The sequence below is a fragment of the Dasypus novemcinctus genome, chromosome 3, assembly GCF_030445035.2.
Source record: "Dasypus novemcinctus isolate mDasNov1 chromosome 3, mDasNov1.1.hap2, whole genome shotgun sequence".
Classification (NCBI taxonomy): domain Eukaryota; kingdom Metazoa; phylum Chordata; class Mammalia; order Cingulata; family Dasypodidae; genus Dasypus; species Dasypus novemcinctus.
Window position 1 is genome coordinate 151,516,575 of NC_080675.1, and position 25,913 is coordinate 151,542,487.

At 38.5% G+C, this 25,913-nt stretch overlaps 1 protein-coding gene across 14 annotated transcripts in view; it reads left to right on the top strand.

Annotated features, from left to right (window-relative positions):
• PEAK1 (pseudopodium enriched atypical kinase 1) overlaps nucleotides 1-25,913 on the top strand; it is a 331,862-nt gene that overhangs the window by 291,262 nt on the left and 14,687 nt on the right. For all 14 annotated transcript variants that reach the window (XM_058294572.1, XM_004468162.3, XM_004468166.3 and 11 more), the window contains one exon: nucleotides 20,190-20,935. In XM_058294572.1, the coding sequence (XP_058150555.1) occupies nucleotides 20,190-20,935 (746 nt within the window). The remainder of the gene's footprint in view (nucleotides 1-20,189; nucleotides 20,936-25,913) is intronic.

The window sequence follows — 25,913 nt, forward strand, 5'->3', positions numbered from 1 at the left end:
TGGTTGACAGATGGAAGGAAGAATAGTCCAACCAGTGGCAACAATAGGAGCAAAAGCAGGAAGATGGGAAATAGCCTGGTGCATGTAGGTGCCATCACCGTTTAGTCTTGCTGAGATGCAAAGTGGAGAGTTAGACAAGATCACGTGTTTCAGGCTAAAACCTTAGACTTTTTGCTCATGAAAGTCTTGTTGTTTTTTCTTCTTCTTTTAACAATTTTTTTTCCACAAACCATACAGTCCATCAAAGGGTTTGAAGCAGAATAGTAATGTGATTAGATTTGTGTTTTAGATATTATTGAAGGGCCACATAAAGGGATGAGAAAAGGAGGTCAAAACTAAGGTAGTGGGAGGGGAAGCAGCAGACAGATTTGAAGGATGGTTAAGAGGCACAGTACATAGGGTTTGGTGGATTGGATGTGGATAGTGTGAGGCATCTAGGCTGCATCCCAGATTTCTGACTTGGACCACATGGATTCGAGGAAGTAAGATCCCTATCATTGGTGGTATTAAGGTAGAGACTAAGGGGCCATCTCTCAAAGATACTGTGAAAAAGAATCCCGCATTAAAAGGAGGGTTGGGGAAAACGGACTTTGGCCCAGTGGTTAGGGCGTCCGTCTACCATATGGGAGGTCCGCGGTTCAAACCCCGGGCCTCCTTGACCCGTGTGGAGCTGGCCATGCGCAGTGCTGATGCGCGCAAGGAGTGCCGTGCCACGCAGGGTGTCCCCCGCGTGGGGGAGCCCCACGTGCAAGGAGTGCGCCCGTGAGGAAAGCCGCCCAGCGTGAAAGAAAGAGCAGCCTGCCCAGGAATGGCGCGGCCCACACTTCCCGTGCCGTGCCGCTGACGACAACAGAAGCGGACAAAGAAACAAGACGCAGCAAATAGACACGGAGAACAGACAACCAGGGGAGGGGGGGGAAATTAAATAAATAAATAAATCTTTTAAAAAAATAAAAATAAAAAAAAATAAATAAAAGGAGGGTTGGACTGAATTACCTCAGTTGCCTGCCAATGCAAAGATTCTTTCATTCTCTAATCATCTTCATATTTCTTCCTTGAATCTTCACGTGGCTTCTGATCTCTCTCCCTTCCCTTGAGTGCCACACAGTTTCTTTCCTTCTGAAAAGCAAAGCTTGGGGTTGGATAAGGGTTTCTCCAGGAAATCAGGAGAGAATTGAGTATGGGCTGCCTTATACAGACCACAAGTAAGATTAATGGACCACTGACCAATCCTTAGACCCTGTTTGGGATATATTATGAAAGCATTCTTCTACTTTCTCATCGCCTTTCTTCTTTGTCTTTTTCCTTTGTCGGGTTATTGTAAGGAAAAATCATCCTAAGATCAGCTGGTATACTTGGAAATAAAGGAGGCCTTAAGAAAGCCAAAAGGTTGAGCCAACACTGTAGGAGAAATGCTCTAATACTTCCTTTGGGGCAACTCAATCACAACAACCCCCATGTAGTTGAAAATACATTCTATAAGGAAAATACTTCCATTCTAAGTTCCAGAAGATTTATGTGATTTGGGAGTGTAGGAGTATGTACTACAGTGTACCCAAACCACCATCTTAGATACCATTTTCTAGTTGGAACAGATTTTACTGTTAAGTGACTTATTGGAATTTTCCCATCCTTTTATATTTTATGAGGCATATTACAATATGAAAATGATACTGTTTGCTTATTATATGCTCTTAGAGTAATATATCAGGCATTCTTACTGCACCAAAATTTCTTCTTTGATGTCCTCAGTAAAATATATAGTAATTTGTACTAATTGTATGATATCTTAAGACATCTCTTTTTCTAAACTTTCCATTAGCTAACATCAGCTGAAATTTATTTTATCATTTTCTCAGGTATGTAAGCTGATAGAAAAAATAGAATATTACAACCATGATTATTAAAAATGCCTTACATATATTAACTCATTTAATACAAATTTATAGGTTATTATCCCCATTTTTCAAGTGAGAAAAATGAGGCAAAGTTCTTTGCTCAAAGCCAGTAAGGGTTGAACCAAGATTGGAACCCATTTGGTCTTAACCCTAGGTTATTATGATCTTAACCACTAAATTCTTATAAAATACTAAAGGGCTGCAGCTATCTCCTCTTTTTAACTCATCTGCTTTCAGACACAAAAGTTAAAGCTTCTTTTGTTAAAGATTATGATTAAGAGAGCAAAATTCTAGGTTATAAATGTCCTAATCAGAAAGATAACTTTCAGGGAGCCAATATGGCTCAGTGGTTTTGTGCTGGCTTCCCACATACAAGGTCCTGGGTTCAAGCCCTGCCCCTATACCTCAAAAAGAAAAAAAAAAAAAAAACTTTCTTTCTACTTATCACTTTACTTTTATAAGTATGTGATGCCATAAAATTTGACTAGTTTTCCCTAAGTGCTTAAGTGGTTATGTAGTTGGCGCCACAGAGTATGATACACAGTTAGTTGCATCTTTGGCCAGGTTTTATTGTACAAGATAAATTTATAGCTGAGTAATAGATAGGGTTGGGTGCATCAGTTCTATAAGCTAAGGGTTTTTAAATTTTTGTTTTTTCTTTTGTTGTTGTTTTTCCTAATGGAATAAGTATTTTAGGTGAATTTGGAGCTTACTTTTTTTAATACTTTGAACAAGCCATTTGCAAGAATGCAATTTTAAACTACCCCTTTGAGTAATTTTTTGTATTTAAAGCCCCCAGTGGCTTTAAAAAGATCTGTGCATTTAAAAACTAAAGGAAATAAAACCTCCTAGTACAATAACTTTTGATCTTTTAAATATTCTAGAACCATTTCATAGAGATCTCTTTCACTTTTTTTTTAATATGGCGAAGGACAGATGAACAGGTGGAAGAAACCAAGGAAAGAAAGTTCCATGTTACTATCATTTCTACTATCATTTATTTCCAAAAATTATGTTGTAAAGTAGGCTTAGGAAGCAATTTAATACAGTGTAAAAAACATGGATTTGGGGGGGGGGGCGCCAGAGAGATTTAGGTTCAATTTACAGCTGTATCACTGCCTGCCTAGCATGATGGTGGGTCAGTTATTTAACGTCTATGAGTTCAGTTTCCTCATCTAAAATGAGAGAATAATAGCATCTGCTTCATGGGCTGATGGCAGAAGTACTTGGTACATAGAAGTGCTTAATAATTGTGGTTTACCTTTTTTCTCCCCAAAGATATAATGTCTTTCTCCTTTAAATATATTATGTATGTCAGCCAGAAAATGTAGAATAAAGTGGAAGGAATTTTAAATGTTTATTAGATGGTATCAAATAAGCAGAACGTCAAAATAAAAATTTTTTAAATGTGGGCTGGTTGTACAACTAATGCAACACTAAACAGGATATAGGACCCCAAGGTGGTTAGCAGGGGACCAAAGAAAAGATGACAGAGCTGACTTAACTGTGGTAGATACAGTTCCCCAAGATCTGCTAATTTTAGCAAAATAAAGGGACATTGTTTGGATTTGTTCACTTCTTATATAGTTCTGAAAACTACTAAAAACTCAGTTGGAAATAGACTGATTATCTTACTTCAGAATCTCCCATTAGAATTCTACCCTCTGCTTTTGAGACACAGTCTCAGTACTCTGCTGTAGTTTAACAAGAGCTGTTGTGATTCAACCTTTCCATCAAAAATGCACTGATTTATGCAACACAGATATTTTTCTTTTCACCTTAGAGATCACACTTCAGGGGTAATTTGGATGCCTTTTTTCTTGACCTTAACATAAATAAAGCAAACTTTATTATCTTCGTAACTGGATTAGTTATTAGATTTAGAGCTACACTATCCAATACAGTATCTGCTAGCCACATCTGGCTATTTAAATTAAATTAAAATTCACTTCCTCAGTCTCACTAACATTATTTCAGGTGTTCAGTAGCCACATGCAGTCATAACTGTGTTGGATACAATGCCAATATACAATATTTCCATTATCACAGAAAGTTCTATTGGATAGCACTGCTTTAAAGAATCAGTTATTTGGGGGATTGGTATTGTCTTCTGTGTTCCACAAGAATCGTATTGGTCTTTATGCAAATTGGCATCTCCTTAAGATGATTACCCCTTCCAGAGTGATGATTTACTCTGGGTGATAGTAATATAAGATCACTGAGCGGACTAATCTGTAACAACTTAATCCATCCCAAACTGAATTTTGTAGGGTGTCTGCCACCCAAAGTCATTTCCCAAAGAAGTGATGGAATGTTTTTTTCATCAGACAGTCAATATTTTCCCCATTCTTCTTATGTCTATCTCAGAATGTCTAGAGGAAAGATTATTAGGTTTTTTTGTGGCATATCTGATTACTTTATTAGCATGCTAAAATCAGGAGCATGTAATGACTTCTGCTCTATTTGAAATAACTTGGCAACTTTAGCTCCCCTTCACTCACTTTGTGACCGAGTATTGTGTATATTGCTTTTTAGAAAGATCTATCAAGTCTCCCTTTACTTGAGAAGAGATTTTTAGCTTGTTCCTTTTTTGTGTGTGCCTATAACATAGGGACACACATCTAAAGCACACAGTAGGTACTCAGAATGTGTTTGATTGAATGAGCCAAAAATGAATTTTGGATTTGAGTTTATGAGACTCTCAGTTAGGAATACAAGGTTATCCATAGATAGGTTAATATAGGAAAATTTTAAGTCACAGTTGATGTGCTCCATTAATCAGCTGGCTTTTAAAAATATATATCAGGCTTAGTCTAGGGGTTTCCTAATTAAGGAATTATATAAGCCATGCCTCTCTTTGCTTTCTGCATGTCCCTACAAGAAGCTGTCTACATTTCTCTTGTTTACCTTGAATATCTTCTTCAGGCTGCCCCCTTCAAGCACTGAAAAAAACACCAGTAAGTCTTCTGTTTCCAGAACCTCCTTTGACAGTGTATTGATTGTCGGTGTTAAACTTTAAAAGCTGCATGTACTTAAAAGAATATCATTACACTGCTCACCTTGGTGCTGCAATTATGGAACAATTTTACTATAAATAGCAGTTGGGTTTTCTGAGTTTTTTAAGTCTTTCTAAAGAGTATGCCTTACCTTCATTTATTCAACAAATAATTATTGAGCAACTTATATGGGGCGAGACGTTGTTCTACACACTGCAAAGCTAACAATTTATACCAAAGATTAAAGAATTGCACATTTTTAGATAATCTGGGTATAAAAAAACAAAACAAAACACCACGGTTTGACAGCTTTGAACATTTGTTTGAGCATTTGTTGTACTTCCTAAAAATGTCATTATTTCTATTTTAAAAAGAAATCATAGACTCTCCCTGTTTTTAAAAGCTAGCTGTATTCACCTTTAAAAATAGTTTCCTATATACTGGAATTAGTTGACAGAGTGAAATATTCAAATTACATAGATAACAGCCCCAAATAAATAATCTCTGTTCTTAGAGACATTTTCACTAATGAAGACTTAAAAAAAAAATAGAATCTGGGAAGCGGACATGGCTCAACTGACAGAGCATTTGCCTACCACATGGGAGGTGCAGGGTTCAAACCCAGGGCCTCCTGACCCATGGGTGAGCTGGCCCATGTGCAGCGCTACCACACACAAGGAGTGCTGTGCCTCTCAGGGGTGTCCCCCACATAGGGGAGCCCCACGCGCAAGGAGTGTGCCCCGCATTGAGCTGCCCCACGTGAAAAAAATGTCCAGCCTACCCAGGAGTGGCGCTGCACACACAGAGAGCTGATGCGGCAAGATGATACAACAAAAAGAAACACAGATTCCCTTTGTCACCAAGAATGCAGACACAGAAGAACATACAGCAAATGGACACAAAAGAGCAGACAACAGGTGGGGGGCGGGCGGGAAGGTAAGGGAGAGAAATAAATAAAATAAATCTTTTAAAAAAAATTTAATCTATACCATTGACATTCTTTATAAAGTGTCTGTGTATTTGTCTGAGATTAAGTCCACAGTGGCTTTGGAGGTCAGCTTTGTTTGGTTGTTTGGCATGAAATTGATGTCCTCTGTGGTTTGCCAATTGTTGCTTGCATTTGACTGTGGTGGGACCCAGCACAGTTAAATTGCCTAGGTAGATCAAAACCTTCCTCCTATGCCTCTGGTACCTGGGGACAACATTATAGTGGGAGCTGGGTTCAGCAATGATAGGCCCCACTCATTTGACAAGGCTGTTTGCACAATGGTGGTGTGCAGCATCTACATTTATAAACACTGGGGCTTATTTCCTAGTTTGGAGATGTTTGTCTCTTCTTTTGCTCTCTCCCTTCCTATGCCATTTTTACTCATCTCTACTACTTGCCATAAGCCCTGAAAAAAAATTGGGGGTTGAAGATTGAAATTACAATTTAAGTAGAAATATAGGTCCCATTTATTGGGGCTTTAATACTTGCATCAAACAGGCATTTATTGAATACCAACAATTTCTCAGGTGGCAGGTTAGGTGCTGGAACTACTAGTGCTGCTGTCAAAGACTCCTGGTCTTTGGAAGAAACTGAAATAGGGCTAGACTGCTAGGAGTCTATGTGATAGTTGCTGTGATGCAGATATCTAAAAGTTTAGTGAAAGCCTCCTCTGCGTGGAGGAGTCTGAGAGAGGGTCACAAAGGTTTTGAGCAAAACTTGAAAGAAGAGTAGTTGTTTGTCAGGTAAGCAAGCAAGGGAGGGCATTCCAAGAAGAGGGAACAGTATGTTCAAAGGCCTAGAGAAGTGACTGTTCAATTAATTCAGGGTAGCTTGAATGCAGAGTGAAAGGGGGACAGAGTGGGGGAGATGAGACGAAGTGGAAAAGCAAGGCCAGATCATAAATTGTATGTATGTATCAGAATGAATATATCTTTTATCTATAGGAAATAGAAAGCCACTGAAGAATTTTTAATAGGGAGCCATGATCAGGAGGCAGGGAGACTAGCCCAACCAGGAAGCCACGCCATTCCTGTCTTCTTAAAATAAAGAGCTAATTGTGATTATTAGCTTGCTGCTCCTGTCCAAATGGGTCATCGCTGAGTGCCTTTAATCCCTAGCTAGCACTCTAAGACTGTGGGGATTGCAGGTTTAAGCAAGCATTTGCTATAGGTTTCCCCGGGTGTGTTTTTAGTAAATCACTATGATTTAGTTATTATTTTGAGTTTTTCAATAAGCAGCCCTCTTTTAAATATCAGTCTTCAGAGATAATATTTTTTCTTATGACCTATTTACTATCGTACCAATCTTGTAAGTTGCAAGAGTCCCATATCAATCATTTTCCTTCCTGAGAAGTTTTAAACACCCTATGGCTTCTTTGAAGCAGTGTCATTAAATTATTTCCTTTTAATTTCTCGTCATTTGCTTTTCAGAATGTGATACAGAGGCTTGTCTGTTAGTTTGAAAATAGTTTTAAGCAGAGAGAAAGCAAAAAGGGGTAGGGCTTAGAAACTTGAAAAGACAGGAAAGGGTCTGAGTATGGTTAGTCAAACATATTTGTCTAAAAGAACGTTTTTAGCCTATAGGAAGGCAAGATTTAGAACACAATCTATTTTTTTTTCTTTTTAGAGAGCTGGTATGCCACAAAAATGTTGAGTATGTGATGTTATATCAGGCCTGCTGAAAGCTGAGCTTAGTGTCTGGTCCCAGAGGCTTAAGAGGAATGTACAGGATTAAAAGTATAAAATAAAAACATCTAAGATACCAAGCTTTTAAAACATTGACCCAGACGTTTGGAATTCACTCAGTAAAACTTGCCTTCCTTGGAGGAAAAAGTGAAAACGCAAGCTCTTTTAGACTTGGAAGAATGGCTTGACCTACTTGCATGGGGTGTGGAATGCTCACAGTTTCACTTGGAATGCAAAAGTTCTTGATTCCCATGTGGAAATCTTTAGTTAATCAACTCTTTAGCTCCCAGGAGATCATATCCTGCTATTTGTGGGGAAAAAGCCACTATTAATTATCTTTACTTCATTCCTACTTTGGCTGTCTGTTTCCATTTTTGAATGATGACCAGGTCTTCCAACTCTGTCCTTCAGTTGGACACCTGCTCAGTGCCTCACATTGTGCCAGATTTTGAGGGAGCATATAAAAAAAATACATACTATATGTGAAATATTTGTACATAGCTAAAAATATTATAATAGAGCCAAAAACTGCTAAGAGAACACAGAAGAAGCAGTAATGGCTCCAATTTAGAGATGGAGAAGTAGGGAGTAGGGAAGGTTTCAATAGAGAATTGGACATTTGAGCTGGGGTTAGAAAAAAGAGTAGAATATCAACAAGCATAGTTAGGGCAGACTACCTTTGCTGAGGCAGAGAGGTAAAAAAGCAACATGAAGCTTATTAAAATAGCAGGAAGTGAGTTATTCAAGAGGAAGAGTTGAGTGAAGAGGAATAATGGTAGAGAGAGCCTTGACCAACTTGGTGAGGAGTTTAGACCTTATTCTGTAAGTAGTGGCAGAAAGTGGTAGCCCTAAGAGCCTCTTCTAGGGCCCACATTGGAAGTGGGAAGAAAAGACTCATGTTTCCAGTTTTTCATTCCATTTACTCTATCAGTATATCTGTACTAATCAACCACTCTCAGTCAGATGTGTGTACACAAATGAGACAGTCTCTGCCTTCAGTGAGCAAACCAAAAGAAATTCAGATATGTACACAAGTCTAGTATAAATACTAAGAGAGAAATGTTCATGGGATCTAGCTGAGGTTTCAGGGAAGGAGTAATCAGTTTTGCAGAGTGGAGTAAGAAACACTTCCTAGGGGGGAGAACGTTTAAAGATGAGAGGAAAGGGAAACCATTTTGGGAGGTGGGGGGACAGCATGAGCAAAGGCACAGGGCATGAAGGGAACACGAAATGTCCAAGAGTGCTGGAGAAACTGCAGACAGTTTGGTAGGCTGTGGCTTAGGATGCAAGGCGAGATGCTGTAAGATTAACAGGCACACCAGGGCCAGGTCATGAAAGTCTTGCTTGCTGTGTTTCAAGATTTGCACTTTATCCTGAGTATAGGAAGTGATTTTAAGCAGAAGAATGCCATGATCAGCTTTGATATTTGAAAAAAAGGCCTTTCTAGTGGCTTGTGCATTGAGGGAGACAAAACTGGAGACAGTGATTGCAATCAGAAGACTGTCACAGTAGCCAGTCAAGGATGATAAGGGCCAGAGCTGGTGCAGTTCATTGCTCCTAACTTCAACTCTGAGAGGTCTGGGTCAGCAACTGGAAAATAACTGCTTGTTGCAAAGCATACCTCTGATCTCATGAATAAACTATGGTTGTGACTTCTCCAATTAGCCAAGAAAAATTAGGAGTAGGAGAGATCTGGGAGAAAGGCCTTACCATCACAGGGAGAGTTTAATAATTGCCAAGTTCCTACATCCTTGGTGATGTTAACAGCATAGAGAAGTGGGAAAATGTGACTCAAAACTGAATTTATGGTGTTTTCTAAGAATGGATTGTCAGTTTGCTTTATTGAAATATAACTTATACACCATAACAGTTGGAGATATAATTGAGTTGTTGAGATGTAATTTACATACCATAAAATTCACCCATTTAGAGTGTATGTCTACTGGCATGCATTTATCCTGGCAGCTACTAATATCCTTTCTGTCTGTATGGATTTGCCTATGCTGGACTTTTCATGTAAGTGGAATCATGAAGTATGTGGTCTTTTGTGACTGACTTCTTTCACTTAGCATGTTTTCAAAGTTTATCAATGTAAAGCAGTATTTCACTCTTTTATATGGCTGAGTAATATTCCATTATATGGATATACTATACTGTGTTTACCCATTCATCTATTAGTGAACATTTGAACTATTTCCACTTTTGACTTGTATGACTATGCTGCTGTGAACATTCCTGTACATATATTCATTTGAACACCTGTTTTCTGTTCTTTGGAGTATATATCTAAGAGTAGAAATACTGGGTCATATGGTAACTCTGTGTTTAACTTTTTGAAGAACTGCTTATTTTCCAAGTTGGCAGTACCATGTTTACAATCCCCATACCAAAGAAGAAAGGTTTCAGGTTATCCATATCCTTATCAATGTTTATTTTCCATTTTCTTGTTAATATGCATCCTAGTAATTGTGAAGTGGTACGTATTGTAGTTTTGATTTGCATTTCTCTACTGACAAATGATGTTGAGCATCTTTTTTTATGTGTTTATTGGCCATTTCTATCTCTTTTTTGGAAAAGTGTTTATTCAGATCCTTTGTCCATTTTTAAAATGTGTTATTTGTCTTTCTGTTGTAAAAGTTCTTTAAAAATTCTGGATACTAGTTTCTTATGTATGATTTGTACTTATTTTCTCCTATTCTTTGAGTTGTCTATTCACTTTCTTAAAGGTATTCTTTAAGGACAAAATTTTTAATTTTGGTGGAATCAATTTATTTTTTCCTTTGTTGCTTGTGCTTCAGATTCCATTTCTAAAAACTCATTGCTTAGCACAGGTCAAAAAATTTATTCCTGTTATAAGAGTTTTATAGTTTTAACTCTTACATTTAGGTCTTTGATTCATTTTGAGTAATTTTTTTTAACTTTTTACTTTGAAATACTTTTACACTAACAGGACAGGTAAAAAATAATTTTTAAAAACCCACACAGGGAAGCAGACTTGGCTCAACGGATAGAGTTTCTGCCTACCACATGAGAGGTCCAGGGTTCAAACCCAGAGACTCCTGACCCATGTGATGAACTGGCCCACGTGCAGTGCTGATGCACGCAAGGAGTGCTGTACCACGCAGGGGTGTCCCCTGCATAGGGGAGCCCCACGTGCAAGGAGTGCACCCTGTAAGGAGAGCAACCACACACATGGAGAGCTGATGCAGCAAGATGACACAACAAAAAAAAAGATACAGCTTCCCGGTGCCACTCACAAGAAGAGAAGTGGACATAGAAGAACACATAGTGAATGTGCACACAGAGCGGACAAGGAGGGGGAGAGTGGGGAGGGGAGAGAAATAAATAAAAATAAATCTTTAAAAAAAAAAACCCACACAGGGAAGTGGAGTGGCTCCAGTGATTGGGCTTCTGCCTACCATATGGTAGGAAGCAGGTTCGATCCCTGGGGCCTCCTTTTAAAAAAAAAAGTGCCTGCACGGCAAGCCAGTGCCCACGTAGTAAGCCAAGTGCCTGTGCAGTGAGCCAGTGCCCATGCAAGTGAGTCACACAGCAAGATGATGATGCAACAAAAGAGAGACAAAGGAGAGAGTCAAGGCGAGGCACAACAGAAACCAGGAACTGAGGTGGCGCAAGTGACAATAACCTTCCTCCACATCATAGGTTCCCAGGATCGAATCCCAGTGAATCCTGGAGGAGAAAAATAAGACAGAAAGAGAAATAGATACAGAAGATCACACAGTAAATGGGCACAGACAGCAAAAACAAAACAAAACAAAATGCAGAGCAGGGGAGTGGAGAGAGGGAAAAAAAAAACAACACAGAGGACAACCAGCAAGATGGCGGCAGAGTAAAGAACTCCTGGAGTCAGCTCATGCTGCAGGGCAGTTAGTAATCACCCAGAGCTATGTAAAGCACCTGGTAGGGGTCTCCAGGAGACAAGAAGAGCATCCTGCAACATCCTTGAAAGAATGGAAGGAGGAGACTGCCCATCTGTAAGAAGACTCATAAATAGAGCGCTCCACACCACAGAATGAGGATGGTGCCCATCCTTCACTGGAGGCACAAGCCACCTCAGGAGCTGTTCCATGGCTGGAATCGGAAGCTCCACTTCCCAAAAACGGGGGAGGAAGGACCATTGGGCACCGACTTCAGTTACTGATTAGTATATTAGGCAAAGTTTAATCCTTACTAAGAATAGCTAAAGTTTGAACTTGTCCAAGTCAGAAAGAGGCTGGTAAGCACCATTTTAGCTCCGCCCCAAGCGTGAGGGGAAGCAGGGTGGACCGAAAATCAACTGTGGTTGGGACCAGCTTCTTCCATTGCGATCGAACTGCAGCTCTCGCCTAAGACCCAGCCATACCTCCGGCAAGGAGGAAGCTGGGGAGACTTGCACCACCTCTTCAGAAAAATTTACTCCATGCCACAGAGGCTGGTGATCATCTTACTCTGGCATTGGATACTGCCTCGGGAGTTTTTTCTATGGCTGGAGTTGGAAGCTCCATTTCCCAAAAACAGGGGAGGAAGATATGATTGGCCACTGACTTCAGCTACTGATTAGTAAATTTAGCTGGCTGGAGTATAACCCTAAGAACAGCTAAAGTTTGGATTTGTCCAAGTTGGAAAGAGACCGGTAGCCACCATTTTGCCTCCATGAGGGGAAGGAGGGCTCATTGAAAAATCACAGTGATGGTAGGGACCAGCTTCTTTCACCTAGATTGGACTGCAGCCCTAGCCTAAGCTTCAGCCCCACCTCTAGCAGGGAGGAAGTTGGCAGGCCCTGCACCAGCCTTTCCAGTTAACTGCGGGTACATTCAGCTGGCACAGACTGAATAGTCAGAAGTCTACCAGGGCAACTGCAGTCATTTTAGACCTGCACAACAGAGATTGCTGCCCACAGCTGCAGCTCTTTCCTGACACTAGGCAGGGGAGGAAAGGGCATGAAGCTTCTGATGCCTCTCTGGGCAACTACAGTCTAGGCCTGTGCAATTTGGATTATTACACACTGCTGTGGCTCTGTCCCTGTCCCTGGCAAAGGAGAAAGGTGGGAGAAGCTTCATCAGCCCCTAGGGCAATGCGGGCAACTTGAGCCTCCACAACTTACAGCACCAACTATGTCCTTATCTCCTACTACACAACTAACAAGGGAGAAAGGGCAAGAAAACCCTAAACTAAAGAGAAACTGCACCCAGAATAAATATATCTAGTAAGCCAGATGCCAAGATATCAACAAAAAATTATACTACATAACAACAAACATGAAGATATGGCCCAGTTACAGGAACAAGATAAGCCTCCAGATGACATAAAGGAGTTGAGACAACTAATCATAGATGTTCAAACAAATCTCCTTAATAAATTCAATGAGATGGCTAAAGAGATTTAGGATGTTACGAAGACATTGGATGAGCACAAAGAAGAATTTGAAAGCATATATGGAAAAATAGCAAATCTTATGAGAATGAAGAGCACAATAAATGAAATTAAAAGTACACTGGAATCATATAACAGCAGATTTGAGGAGGCAGAATAAAGTTTGGTGAACTTGAAGACATGACCTCCAAAAGCAAACATAAAAAGAACAGATGAAGAAAAGATTAGAAAAAAGATCTCGGGGAACTAAATGACAGCAAGAAACGTGCAAATATACAGAAGGAGAAGAGAAGGGAAAAGGGGCAGAAGAAATACTTGAAGAAATAATGGTAGAAAATTTTCCAACCCTATTGAAGGACATAGATATCCATGTCCAAGAAGCACAGCATGCTCCCATCTGAATAAATCTAAATAGACTAACTCCATGACACATACTAATCAGTATATTAAATGCCAAAGACAGAATTCTGAGAACAGCAAGAAAAAAGCAATGCATAACATATAAGGGATACCTAATAAGAATGAGTGCCAATTTCTCATCAGAAAACATGGATGCAAGAAGATAGTGGTATGATGTATTTAAGATACATCTATGTCAAGTGATTTTTGACAAGCCTGTCAAGCCCACCCAGCTCAGACAGAATTCCATAACAACAAATGGTGCTGGGACAACTGGACATCCACAGCTAAAAGAAAGAAAGATGACCCCTATCTTACACCTTATACAAAAATTAACTCAAAATGGATCAAAGCCCTAAATATAAAACCAAGAACCATAAAGCTTCTGGAAGAAAATGTAGGAAAACACCTATAAGACCTGGTGGTAGGTGCTAGATTCTTAAAGGAGATAAGCGAAGGACTGAGATGGCCCACTGATGCTTAACATATATAGAAGTTTTAATTAACTTTACTGTAAAAGTGTGAAAATGTATAGAGTTGATGGTAACACATTATAGTAAGTAATAGCTGGTTTATAAATGGGAATGTGGCTGGAAAGGGTAGTCTAGGAATGTAAGTGTCATTGGAAAGAGAGCAAGAGAATAATCTAGGGACTGAATAACAGTAAACCCAGGCGGCGGACTTGGCCCAGTGGTTAGGGCATCCGTCTACCACATGGGAGGTCCGCGGTTCAAACCCCGGGCCTCCTTGACCCATGTGCAGCTGGCCCATGCACATTGCTGATGCGCGCAAGGAGTGCAGTGACACTCATAAGTCTGCATAGGGGAGCCCCACACGCAAGGAGTGCACCCCATAAGGAGAGCCGCCCAGCACAAAGCAAAGTGCAGCCTGCCTAAGAATGGTGCCGCCCACATGGAGAGCTGACACAGCAAAATAATGCAACAAAAAGAAACACAGATTCCCGTGCCGCTGACAACAACAGAAGGGGACAAAGAAGACGCAGCAAAATAGACATAGAGAACAGACAACAGGGGTTGGGGGGGAGAAATAAATAAATAAATCTTTAAAAAAACAACAGTAAACCCAGAGGTGGGTGAGAATTGTGGTTGATGGTAGAGATGCAAGAATGTCCTTTGTGGGCTAGAACAGATGCACATCACTATTGCAGGGTGGTGGGAATGTGGAGAAGCATGGGGAAAATAAAACTGGAGTGACCTATGGACTGTGGTTAACAGCAATACTGTAATATTCATGAACTCCTTCCATGGGGGAGTATGGAAAAAGAGAGCCATATGTACACTATGGACCATGGTTAGTGGTAATAGTCTGATGATATTACCTCATAGTCTGTAACAAATGTTCTACCATGGTGTGATGTGTTGATAGAGGGGTGTTGTGTGGGAATTCTGCACATATGCATGAATGTTTTATAAGTTCACAACTCTATTAAAAATATATTTTAAAAAATAATAGGGCAAGTTGTGGGAAAAAATACACCAAATGTTTATTTTTACTACTGTAATGTGAATTTTTACTAACTATAGTTAGAAGTAAAATTTTGATAATATTCTTTCATAATCTGTAACAAATGTCTCACAACAATGCAAGGTGTTGGTTGTGGGTTGATGTATGAGACCACTGTATGATGTTATAATGTTTGTTCTGTAAGTTCATAAGTGTTACAATACACTTGTTTATTTATGAATAATAAACTTTAATAAATTTTTTTTAAAAACCCACACAGAACTCCATTGAACATATCCATTGAACATTCACCAACTTTTCACATTTTATCACATTTGCCGTTTCATTCTATCTATCCATCTCTTCATTTAGCTATTTTTCTAAACATTTGAGTATAGGCTGTTTATGTCATGCTCCTTGAACATTTAATACTTCCATGTACATTTCCTAGAACAAAGATATTCAGTTAAATAACCACTTTAAGTACAGTTATCAAATTCAAGCAATTTAACATTGATATTGAGCTTACAGTCTATACTCCAGTTTTGTCATATGTCCCAATAATGTCCTTTTAGGCCTTTTTCTTCTCCATTATTAGATCACATCTGGAATCATGAATTACATTTGTTTGTTATTGTCTCTTTAGTCACTTTGTGGAAACAAAAGTACAACAAAAATTTACCCATCTCAACCCCTCCCAAGCATTCAGTTGGATTAAACACACTCATAGTGTTGCACTACCCTCACCATCATCCACTACCAGAACTCTCCCATTACCACAAATAGAAATCCTGTTACACACTAATTCCCATTCCTTCTCACACCTGGCCCTTGTCATCTGTACTCTACTTTCTGTCTCTATGAATTTGCATATTCTCACTATTTCATATAAGTAGGATTATATGTTATCTGATCCTTTCTGTCTGACATATTTCACTCAACATGATGTCTTCAAGGTTCATCCATGTTCTCCCATGTATCAGAATTGTATTCCTTTTTAAGGCTAAATAATGTTACATTGTATGTATAGACCACATTTTGTTTATCCATTCACTTGCTGATAGATACTTGGGTTGCTCCCATCTTTGGGCTATTGTGAATAAGCTGCTATGAAAATTTGTATGTTAGTTCAATTCCCTACTTTCAACTCTTTTGGGTATTTCCCTAGAAATGGGATTGCCAGGTCATAATGGTAGTTATCTTTTTGAGGAACAAAATTGTTTTCTACAACAGCTGCACCATCTTACATTCCTACCAACAATGTACTAAGGTTCCTGTTTTTCCATATCTTCACCAGCACTTTTTTTTCTTTATTTTTTGAATAATAACCATTCTGGTACATGTGAGGTGATACCTCATTGTAGTTTTGATTTGCATTTCCCTAATGGCTAATGATGTTGAGCATCTTTTCATGTCTGTTTTAGGTGTTTTGTTGATCTATTCAAATCCTTTGTCCATTTTTTAATTTGGGTTGTTTGTTTTTTGTTGCTGTTAAGTTGTTGGAGCTACTTATATATTCTGCATATTAAACCCTTATCAGAAATATAGTTTCCAAATATTTTCCCCCATTCTCTAGGGTGTCTTTCTACTTTCTTGGTAATGTCCTTTGATGCACAGGAGTTTTTAATTTTCATAAGTCCAGTTTTCTATTTTCTGGTTTTTTCTTTTGCTGTTCATGTTTTCAGTGTAATGTTTAAGAAGCCATTGCCTAATACAGGGTCCTAAAGATATTTCCCAATGTTTTCTTTTAAGATTTTTATAGCTGTAGCTCTTATATTATATGGTTGATCCATTTTTAGTCAATATTTGTATATGGTGTGAGGTAGGGGTCCTATTTCATTGTTTTGCATGTGGATATCTAGTTTTCCCTGTATCTTTCCATTTATTTTGGTCTTTAATTTCTTTCAATGGTATTTTGTAGTCTTCAGTGTGCAACTCCTATGCTTCTTTTGTTAAATTTATTCCTAAGTATAATACTTTATTCTTTCTGATAGCATGGTAAATGGAATTGTTTGCTTAATGTTATTTTAAGAACATTCATTTTCTAATCTAGAGAAATACAATTAATTTCTATATATCGATCCTGTATTCTACAACCTCGCTGAACTGATTTATTAGTTCCAATCTTTTTTTTTTATTCCTTAGGATTTTCTATATGCAAGATTATGTCATCTGTATATATAGTTCTACCTCTTCTTTTTCAATTTGGAAGCCTTTTATTTCTTTTTCTTGTCTAATTGGCCTCACTAGAACTTCCAGTACAATGCATAATAGAAGTGGTAAGAATGTAAATCCTTGACTAATTCCTGATCTTATAGGGGGAAACATTCAGTCTTTTACCATTAAGTATGATGTTAGCACTTGATTTTTCATAGATGTCCTTTATTAGATTGTCAAAGTTTTCTTCTATTCCTGAGTATGTTGAGTGTATTTATCATAAAAAGTGTTGGATTTTGTCAAGTCCTTTTTTTGTGTTTGTAAAGATGATCACGTAGGGTGACTGATTCTGAGATGTTAAACCAATCTTGCATTCCTGGAATAAATCCCACTTGGTCATGACAATGCTTTTTATATGCTGCTTCATTCAGTTTGCTAGTATTTTGTGTGGATTTTTGCATCTGTATTCATAAGGGGCATTCTATAGTTTTATTTTCTTATGATATTTTTATCTGGTTTTGGTGTCTAGGTAATACTGGCCTCATAGAATGAGTTAGGAAGTGTTCCCTCTTGGGGGGAGATAGAGTTTGTAAAATTGGTATTAATTCTTCTTTATTCATCTGTTAGAATTCACAGGTGAAGCCATCTGGTCCTGTGCTTTCATTAAGGGAAGTTTTTTGTTTTTCCTATTACTTATGTGGAATATACATTCAACATTGAAACAGCACCCAAACATCAGTAAATCAGATATCCCACTCTATCACTATCTCCTAGATGTTAAAATCTTGACCATGTAGAGTCTGAAGAACAAACACTTACACTTTAACTGGAAGGTCTTTTAGAGCAGGAAAATTCCCATAGTTCAGAATATCATACATACGTTCTATATATTTTATTTTCTCATTCAAGGAAATTTTTTTTCCAGCACTGTTGTCAAATGTGATAGTCCTCAGTTGGGAGGTAGAACATAAAGTGATACATGGTTGTATAATGGAAAATGAACTCAACTTGGAAACTAATTTTTATTTTATTGTGGTAAAATATACATAACAAAAACTTTTTAACCTTTTTCTAAGTGATGGACAGTTACATTGCTCTAGTTTTCTTGCTGGCTAGTTATCCATTTTAACCATTTTTAAGTATACTATTTAGTGACATTAAGTACATGGACAGTGTTCTCCACTCTGTGTTTCTAGAACATTTACATCATCCCAAACTGAAAACATACCCATTAAGCAATCATTCCCCAATATCCCTTCTCTCCAGCCCCTAGTAACCACTATTCTGCTTTCTATCTGTTTGAATTTGCTTATTCTAAGTATTTCATATAAGAGAAATCATAAATTATGTCCTTTTGTGTCTGCCTGATTTCACTCAATAAGATTTGGGGAAATTTTTATATTACTTATTCAATCTCTTTCTTTATTATAGTTACCTATATAATTTTAACACTTTTTTTCATTCATAAATATTTAGCCCTTCAGTCATCTAAAAAAATAGTTTTTTACTGTCTATTATATTTAGGCCCTGATCTTGGCAAAGAGGGTACAACAATGAATAAAACAAAAATCCTGGCCCACTTGGAGTTTAGCATTCTCATATTCTTTCTCTCATTCTCATTCTCATTCTTATTCTCTCTCTCTCTCTCTCTCTCCGTACATACACACATATTTTTTGTTTATATATAATGTAGCTTCTATACCTTGTAATATTGTCACATGCCTTTGGAAAAAGGGAATCCTTAGATTTATTTTATATATATTCTCGTTTGTAAGAACTCTTTAGCTATTCTTGAGGAGAGTTGTATGCATGGGAAATGGAATATGTGATTATCATTATAATCACAGTTTATATTGGTACTTGCCTTTGGCATTACTAAAAGGACATAATTTTAAGAAAGTAAACCACCACCTCTTATTCATTATTTTCCTCAGAACCAGCCAAAGCCATTGACTCTGTCTGATCATCAGTAGGAGCATTGTTGCCCTGAACTCTGCAGCACTGAATGGAGGCCTCTCTTTAATAACATGCTAATTTTAAGAACTCCTATGAAAGCTTCATGATGTATTTCGTTGTCTTTAAAAAAACAGTGCCACCTCCCCATTATACAGTAAATCCTGAAGATGTCATTGAACACTCCCACATGTGTTTTATCTTCTCCTAAGCATAAATTCTGGAAAGTAAGCAAAAATAGTTAATTTTATAACTAGATGGTTCATATTTCAAAAGTAGCTTCTCTCAGACTCTCAAATCACAACTGATATGCCTCCAAACATAAAACAGAATCACTTAAGACTTTGTGAATGACTGCTTAGAATAGCAGTTAACTGATCATATACACTGTTCCCCTTACCACACAAGCACAGGAATTTTATACAAATACCAGTTTAGGTAGTACTAGAATCCATTTCTGTAGTGAAATAAAATAACATGGTTTATGAAGTTTTATTCAAATGTGTTGGATCAAAAATGACAAGTGCTATGTGCAAAACAACCTATCTTTGGAACAAAATTATAAGAACAGAGTAGTTCTTCTGAGCACCTGTCTGGAGAGGGATTGCTAGTTTCAATTATGTTTTTAATCTAGTTTCTAAGTATTCTTTTTGTCTACAAATGCTATGATCTTTATTCTTTCACAGTGTGAGTGTATTTGAATACCATTCCTTATAGTGTTTTGATGTGGTGGATACAGCACTCTGGGAGGGACTGGAGAATCTAGACTACCCCTTTTTTAAAACAAAGCCTATCATCCAAGCTAGTCCCCTTTCCTCTTGCAAAGAAATGTTGAGACATTATTCACATTTGTTGTTCTAACCAAGTCTTAGATTTATACATCAGTGTTTAGGTTTGTTTTTTGTTTTTTGTTTCTAGGAGGTACTGGGGAATGAAACCAGGACCTTGTACATGGGAAGTAGGTACTCAACCACTGAGCTACATCCACTCCCCAATGAGAGTTGGTTTTTTTCATTTGTTTGTTTTTAGGAGGTTCCAGGGATCAAACCTTGGATCTCGTACATGGGAAGTAGGCGCTCAACCACTTGAGCTACATTTGCTCGCCAGTGTTTAGGTATTTGTTCTTTATTTTCTTTTTGTTTTGATTTAATACATTGATGACTTCTTACATTCCTATTGCCACCTTGCTCTTTTCTGCTTAAATTTATGATAATGAAAACTTTACTTAAATTTTTTCCTTTTTTTTTTCCTTTTTCTTTTTTTTTAAACAATGCAGGACAATCTAGAGCAGCCATGATACCTCCCAAACATCCACGGCAGCCCAAGGGAGCTCTGGAAGAGGCCATTACCTTTGTGGGGAAAACAGACCAAGAAGCACCTAATGTTTCCCATCCCACACCACCTCCACTGCCAAAGAAAATGATCATAAGAGCCAACACAGAGCCATTCTCCAAAGACCTCCAGAAATCCCTGGAAAGTAGTCTTTGTGTCATGGCTAATCCCACCTATGATATTGACCCCAACTGGGATGCCAGCAGTGCTGGCTCTTCCATCAGCTGTGAACTCAAGGGATTGGACATTGAGTCTTATGACTCCTTGGAGAGACCTTTGCAGAAGGAGAGACCTGTCCCCTCAGCATCAAACAGCATCTCCAGCTTAACTACTCTCAGTATTAAGGACAGATTTTCCAACAGCATGGAGTCCCTGTCCAGCCGGCGTGGTCCCTCTTGCAGACAGAGCCGAGGCATCCAGAAGCCACAGAGACAAGCACTTTATAGAGGACTTGAGAATCGGGAGGAAGTGGTGGGTAAAATCCGAAGCCTTCATACAGATGCCTTGAAGAAATTGGCTATTAAATGTGAAGATCTCTTCATGGCTGGGCAGAAAGACCAGCTCCGTTTTGGGGTAGACAGCTGGTCAGACTTCAGGCTAACCAGCGACAAGCCATGTTGTGAGGCAGGTGATGCAGTTTACTACACAGCTTCATATGCTAAAGATCCACTTAATAACTATGCAGTCAAGGTAAGAAAATATTATAAACCTGATTTTAAACTTAACCAACACATTGTTTATTGTGGTGAGTCCAATCTTCCTTCCTCCTTTCTTCCCTCCATTCCTCTATTCAGCAAAAAGTTATTGAGTATCTATCTTACTCAAGATACTCTAATAATCAGGGGGCTTGATTATTACCTAGAAGAGAAAACTGACATGTAAAGAGATAGAATTACAGCATAGAGTACTGCGTGCTAAATTAGAGGTAAACACACAGAATTCTGTGGGGGCTTGGAGAGGGATCTTGACCCAGACTCCAATGGTCAGAGAAGACTTCTTAGAGTAGACAGTCCTTGAGCTGCGACTCTGAAATCAAGGGCTAGCTAGAAGCATATAAGATCTGTTATATGCCTTCCTCTTCAGGTTTCTGTCTTTATTCTCTACCAAATAAGAAACTCTCATCAACTCCTGTTCTGTATCTCCTCTTCTTTCTATAGAAACATTTTTATAGAGGAAAATAAGTAATTTTGTTGATGTGCTAAGAACTTGTATTTATATGGTAATTTCATCTTCACATCAACTTTATGAGGTTAAAATCTTTGCCTCCCTTTGACAGATGAGGAAAATAAAGCTCAGAGAGATGAGATAGTTTGCTTAGGCTTACCAAGTAGAGCTAGGATTTAAAACCTAGAGCTCTCTGACTCACTAGCCTTCACTTTGTCCTTTATGTCACTTTTAATTCTTACATGTATATTAACCCTTTCCATACAATCTATTATTCCAAGAGGGCTAGAAATCTTGACATCAAGAATTCTTGCCCAATTACATTTGCTGTAACAATAATCCATAGGCTTCCTCAGTGTAATAAATAAAGCATGAACTTTGACACCAAAAAGATCTGGGTTCAGATCCTGCTTCTGTCCTTTAGTAGCTTTGTCACAAGCTACTTCTTTGAGTCTTAGTTTAAGATAGCATAATAACGGTAACCATCTCATGAGGTTGTAATTTGGTTAACAGATAACAAATTACCTGACACAGTGCCCCTGATAAATGTTCATTTCTATCCCTACCCCTTAACTTCTTCCCGAGGTGACTTTAATTGAGGTGAGCCTCAATTTCCTCCTCTTTCAAATGTTATGATGCTAATCTATCACTTTAAAGGAGTGGGGTGAGAATCAAAGAGATAATACATGCAAAATGGTTTTGGAAAACACAAAGCTCTCTGTAGACTTAAGGTCATGTTCTACATTCCCATAGTCCTTTTTTACTGGTTTTATTCACTAGTTTAAAATCAATTAACATATCTAAAAAACTTTTACATGTTAATTTGGTTTAGAAAGACCAGATGATGGTATCTTAGTAAATTAATGGATAAGTTAGAATACTGATCTTACCTGTCTGTCAAGACAGGATGTATGTTTGGGCCAGACCTCCAGCTAACTGCTCTATGTAGTTACGGTATTTATACTACTTGACTGGTGGCACTGGCAGAGTTACCCTGTGCTCCCACCAATAATTTTTCAATTAAACTGAGGGATAAACTACAGACTGGGGATCCAGATTCAGAGTTACTACATTATTTTTGAGTCTTAAAAGGTATTTTGAGATTGTATGTATTACTCAAGAGCTCTTATCTCTTTGGGGGTTATGGTGCCTCATCAATCTTGGGCTTTTATTGCTTCAAGATCAACAATGCTGGATTAGTACCTATTTCAGCAAGGGGCATTAAACTATCATTCTTTCAAAACAATTGAGAAGTAGGGCTTGATTAACTTTACATATTATTGCCTTGCAGTCTTGTCTCTTTCCCAAATCAATGGTCTGGTATTGATTTCTTTGCTTGTAATGATGCAAAAGCAATCTCCAAAGAACAGGTGGCAAGTGGTTATATACTGGGAGTTGATGGCAGGATTGGGAAAGAATATTTCACACTAAATACTGAATATAAATGTGTCTTTGAAGATCCTCTGGGCTTTTCTAGAAGTACCCAATTAATTGTACAACCTTAGAGGAATATAGTTGAACTACTAGGACACTGTGAATCCTATCTGGGCAGAGATTGGCAAAAGAGATCAGCAGTTGGCCAACACAACTCTTTTTACTGTCTTCTTAAAATACCCCTTCCCATACTAATGAAATTTAGAGTAGACTAATAGGCGTGACTGTCTTCGAAGAGACTAAAAGGCCTTTGAAATGTTGCACAAAGAAGTCAAGGATAAAATTTAGCAATTTGAAAACCAAAGGGCACTACTCCTTAAATACCATTAAATCCACTGACTGTAGTGATGGAGTGCTAAGACATTTTTTGTTTCAACCCTGGTCTTCTTTTGGATTTAGAGAATTTCCTCTTTCCTACTTATTCTATTTTTCACTCAACATGAATTGTTTTATTGTTTTTATTGGCCTTAGACTAAAAGGTATCACAATACAGAATAAAAAGCAATAGATTTGCAGTCAACTGACCTGGGTCCAAATTCTAAATCAGTTGCTGTGCATACTTAAGCAAGTCATGTTACCACTCTTGGCTTTCATATCAATGGATACCAACCATCCTTCCCACCTCATAATATTGTTATAATGCACATGTGTTTTATGTAGTGAAACTGCTTTATAAAGTATATATAAAGATATAATAAACTAATGTATTATTGTTATTAGTGATCATGGAAAATTATGCTCGGCATACTATAGTTCACTATTATTCTTCTGTAATATTAGATAGTAGCCTGAGCATGTTTATATATGTCCTGCAGTTATTCTTTCTCATTACTTCAGATTTCTTTAAAATTATGAGATAGCACTACAAAATTCTAACAACCTCAAAAATTTAAGTACTGTCAAAAGATGAAGGTAACCTAAGTACCTAATATTAAGATAATAACTTATAATAATAAATTGTGGTACATCAGCCCAGTGTAATGTTTTGCAGCTATTAAAGGTAATTATGAAGATTCTAAAATCATGGAAAACGTTTTCTGTGATATGTCATATGAAAACAGCAGAATGCCACATACTGTGATCATAACTTATTTTTAAAATGACCTAAAAATGGAAATATACAAATACTTGCTATGTTAGAGTGGTGGTATAACAGGTAATTTTGATTTTGCTAAAAAATGATGCACAGAATTGAGAATTGTGGTTAAGGGTACAAAGGCAAGAAAGTCCTTCTGTAAGCTAGAGCACATGTACATCACTATTGCAGGGTGATGGGAATATGGAGAAACACAGGAAAACTACAATTGGTGTGACCTGTAGACTGTGGTTGACAGCAAAACTATAATAATCTTGCATAAATGCCAAGCTATACTGTGTTGATAATGGAGGTGTATGGAAAAAGTGTGCCAAATGTATGCTATGGACCATGATTGGTATTAATAGTCTGATGATATTATCTCATAATCTGTAACAAATGTTCCACCAGGGTGTGGAGTTGTATGGGAAATCTATACGTCTGTATGATTGTTTTGCAAGTTCACAATATCTGTAACAAAAATACATTTTAAAAAAATAGTATGGGTTGGAGGAAAAATATGCCAAATATAAAATAAGGAATATAGTTGGTAGTAATATTTTGACAATGCTCTTGCATAGTTTATAACAGATGTTTCATACCAATGCAAAGAGTTGGTGATGTATAAGATCCCTGTGTGATGTTATGTATGTTTATGTGTGTTCATGTATGAATGATACACTTCAGTCAAAAAAATTAAATTATTTTAAAAAAAAAAAGATGATGCACGGGGAACAGACATAGCTCGAGTGGTTGAATGCCTGCTTCCCATGTATGAGGTCCCAGATTCCATCCCCGATGCCTCCTGAAAACAAAACAGGCAAATGGTAGGACAACCAGCAAGATGTCGGCGGATTAAGGCGCCCCTAGTATCAGCTCCTGATACAGGAGTTAGTAATCACTCAGAGTTATCTGGAGCTAGCCAAAGCACCACCTGTTCGGGGGCTTCAGGAGGCCAGAAGGGCATCCTGCAACATCCTTGAAGGAATGAAAGGAGGAGGCTGCCCATCTGCAGAGAAGACTTATAAGTAGAGCACTCCACGCCACGGATGCCAATGCCCATCCTCCACTGGAGGCACAAGCTGCCTCGGGAGCTGTTCTGCAGCTGGAATTGAAAGCTCCACTTCCCAAAAGTGGAAGGAGGAAGAGACGGTTGAGTACCAACTTCAGCTACTGATGAGTAAATTCAATGGGCTAAAGTATAATCCTAAGAACAGCTGAAGTTTGAGCCTGTCCAAGAAGGAAAGAGGTTGGTAGCCACCATCTTAACCTTGCACCTTGCATGAGGGAAGCAGGGCGGACTGAGAATCCCAGTGCTGATGGGGACCAGTTTCTTTCCATTCAGGTCAGATTGCAGCTCTAGCCTAGGCCCCAGCACCACCTCTGGGAAGGAGGAAGCTGCAAGGAACTGCGCCAGCATCTCTGGGAGATTGTTGGCCAAGCTATGGAGACTGGTGATTGTCCTACCCTGGGAACAGCTGGGGTGTGAATCTTTCCAAGTTGGAAAGAGGCCGGTGGCCGCTGTTTTCACTCCGCCCCCAGCTTGAGGGGAAGCCGGGCTGATGGAAAATCACAATGAGGGTAGGAACCAGTTTCTTTCACCCAGATTGGCCTGCAGCCCTAGCCTAGGCTTCAGCCCCACCTCTGGCAAGGAAGAGGCTGGCAAGACCTGCACCAGCCTATCCAGGTAACTATGGGTACCTTTGGTTGGCACAAACAGAATAATCGGAAGTCTTCCAGGGCAACTTGTGGTCATCTTGGACCCAGACTGCAAAGATTGCTGCCCACACCTACAGCTCCATCCCCACCCCAGGCAGGGGAGAAAGGGACATGAAGCTTCATCAGTCTCTCTGGGCAACTACAGTCCAGGACTGCATGACTTGGATTATTACACACTGCTGTGGCTCTTTCCTTACCTCTGGCAAAGGAGAAGGTTGAGAGAAGCTTCACTGGTCTCTGGGACAGTGAGAGCAGCTTGAGCCTCCACTGCTTATA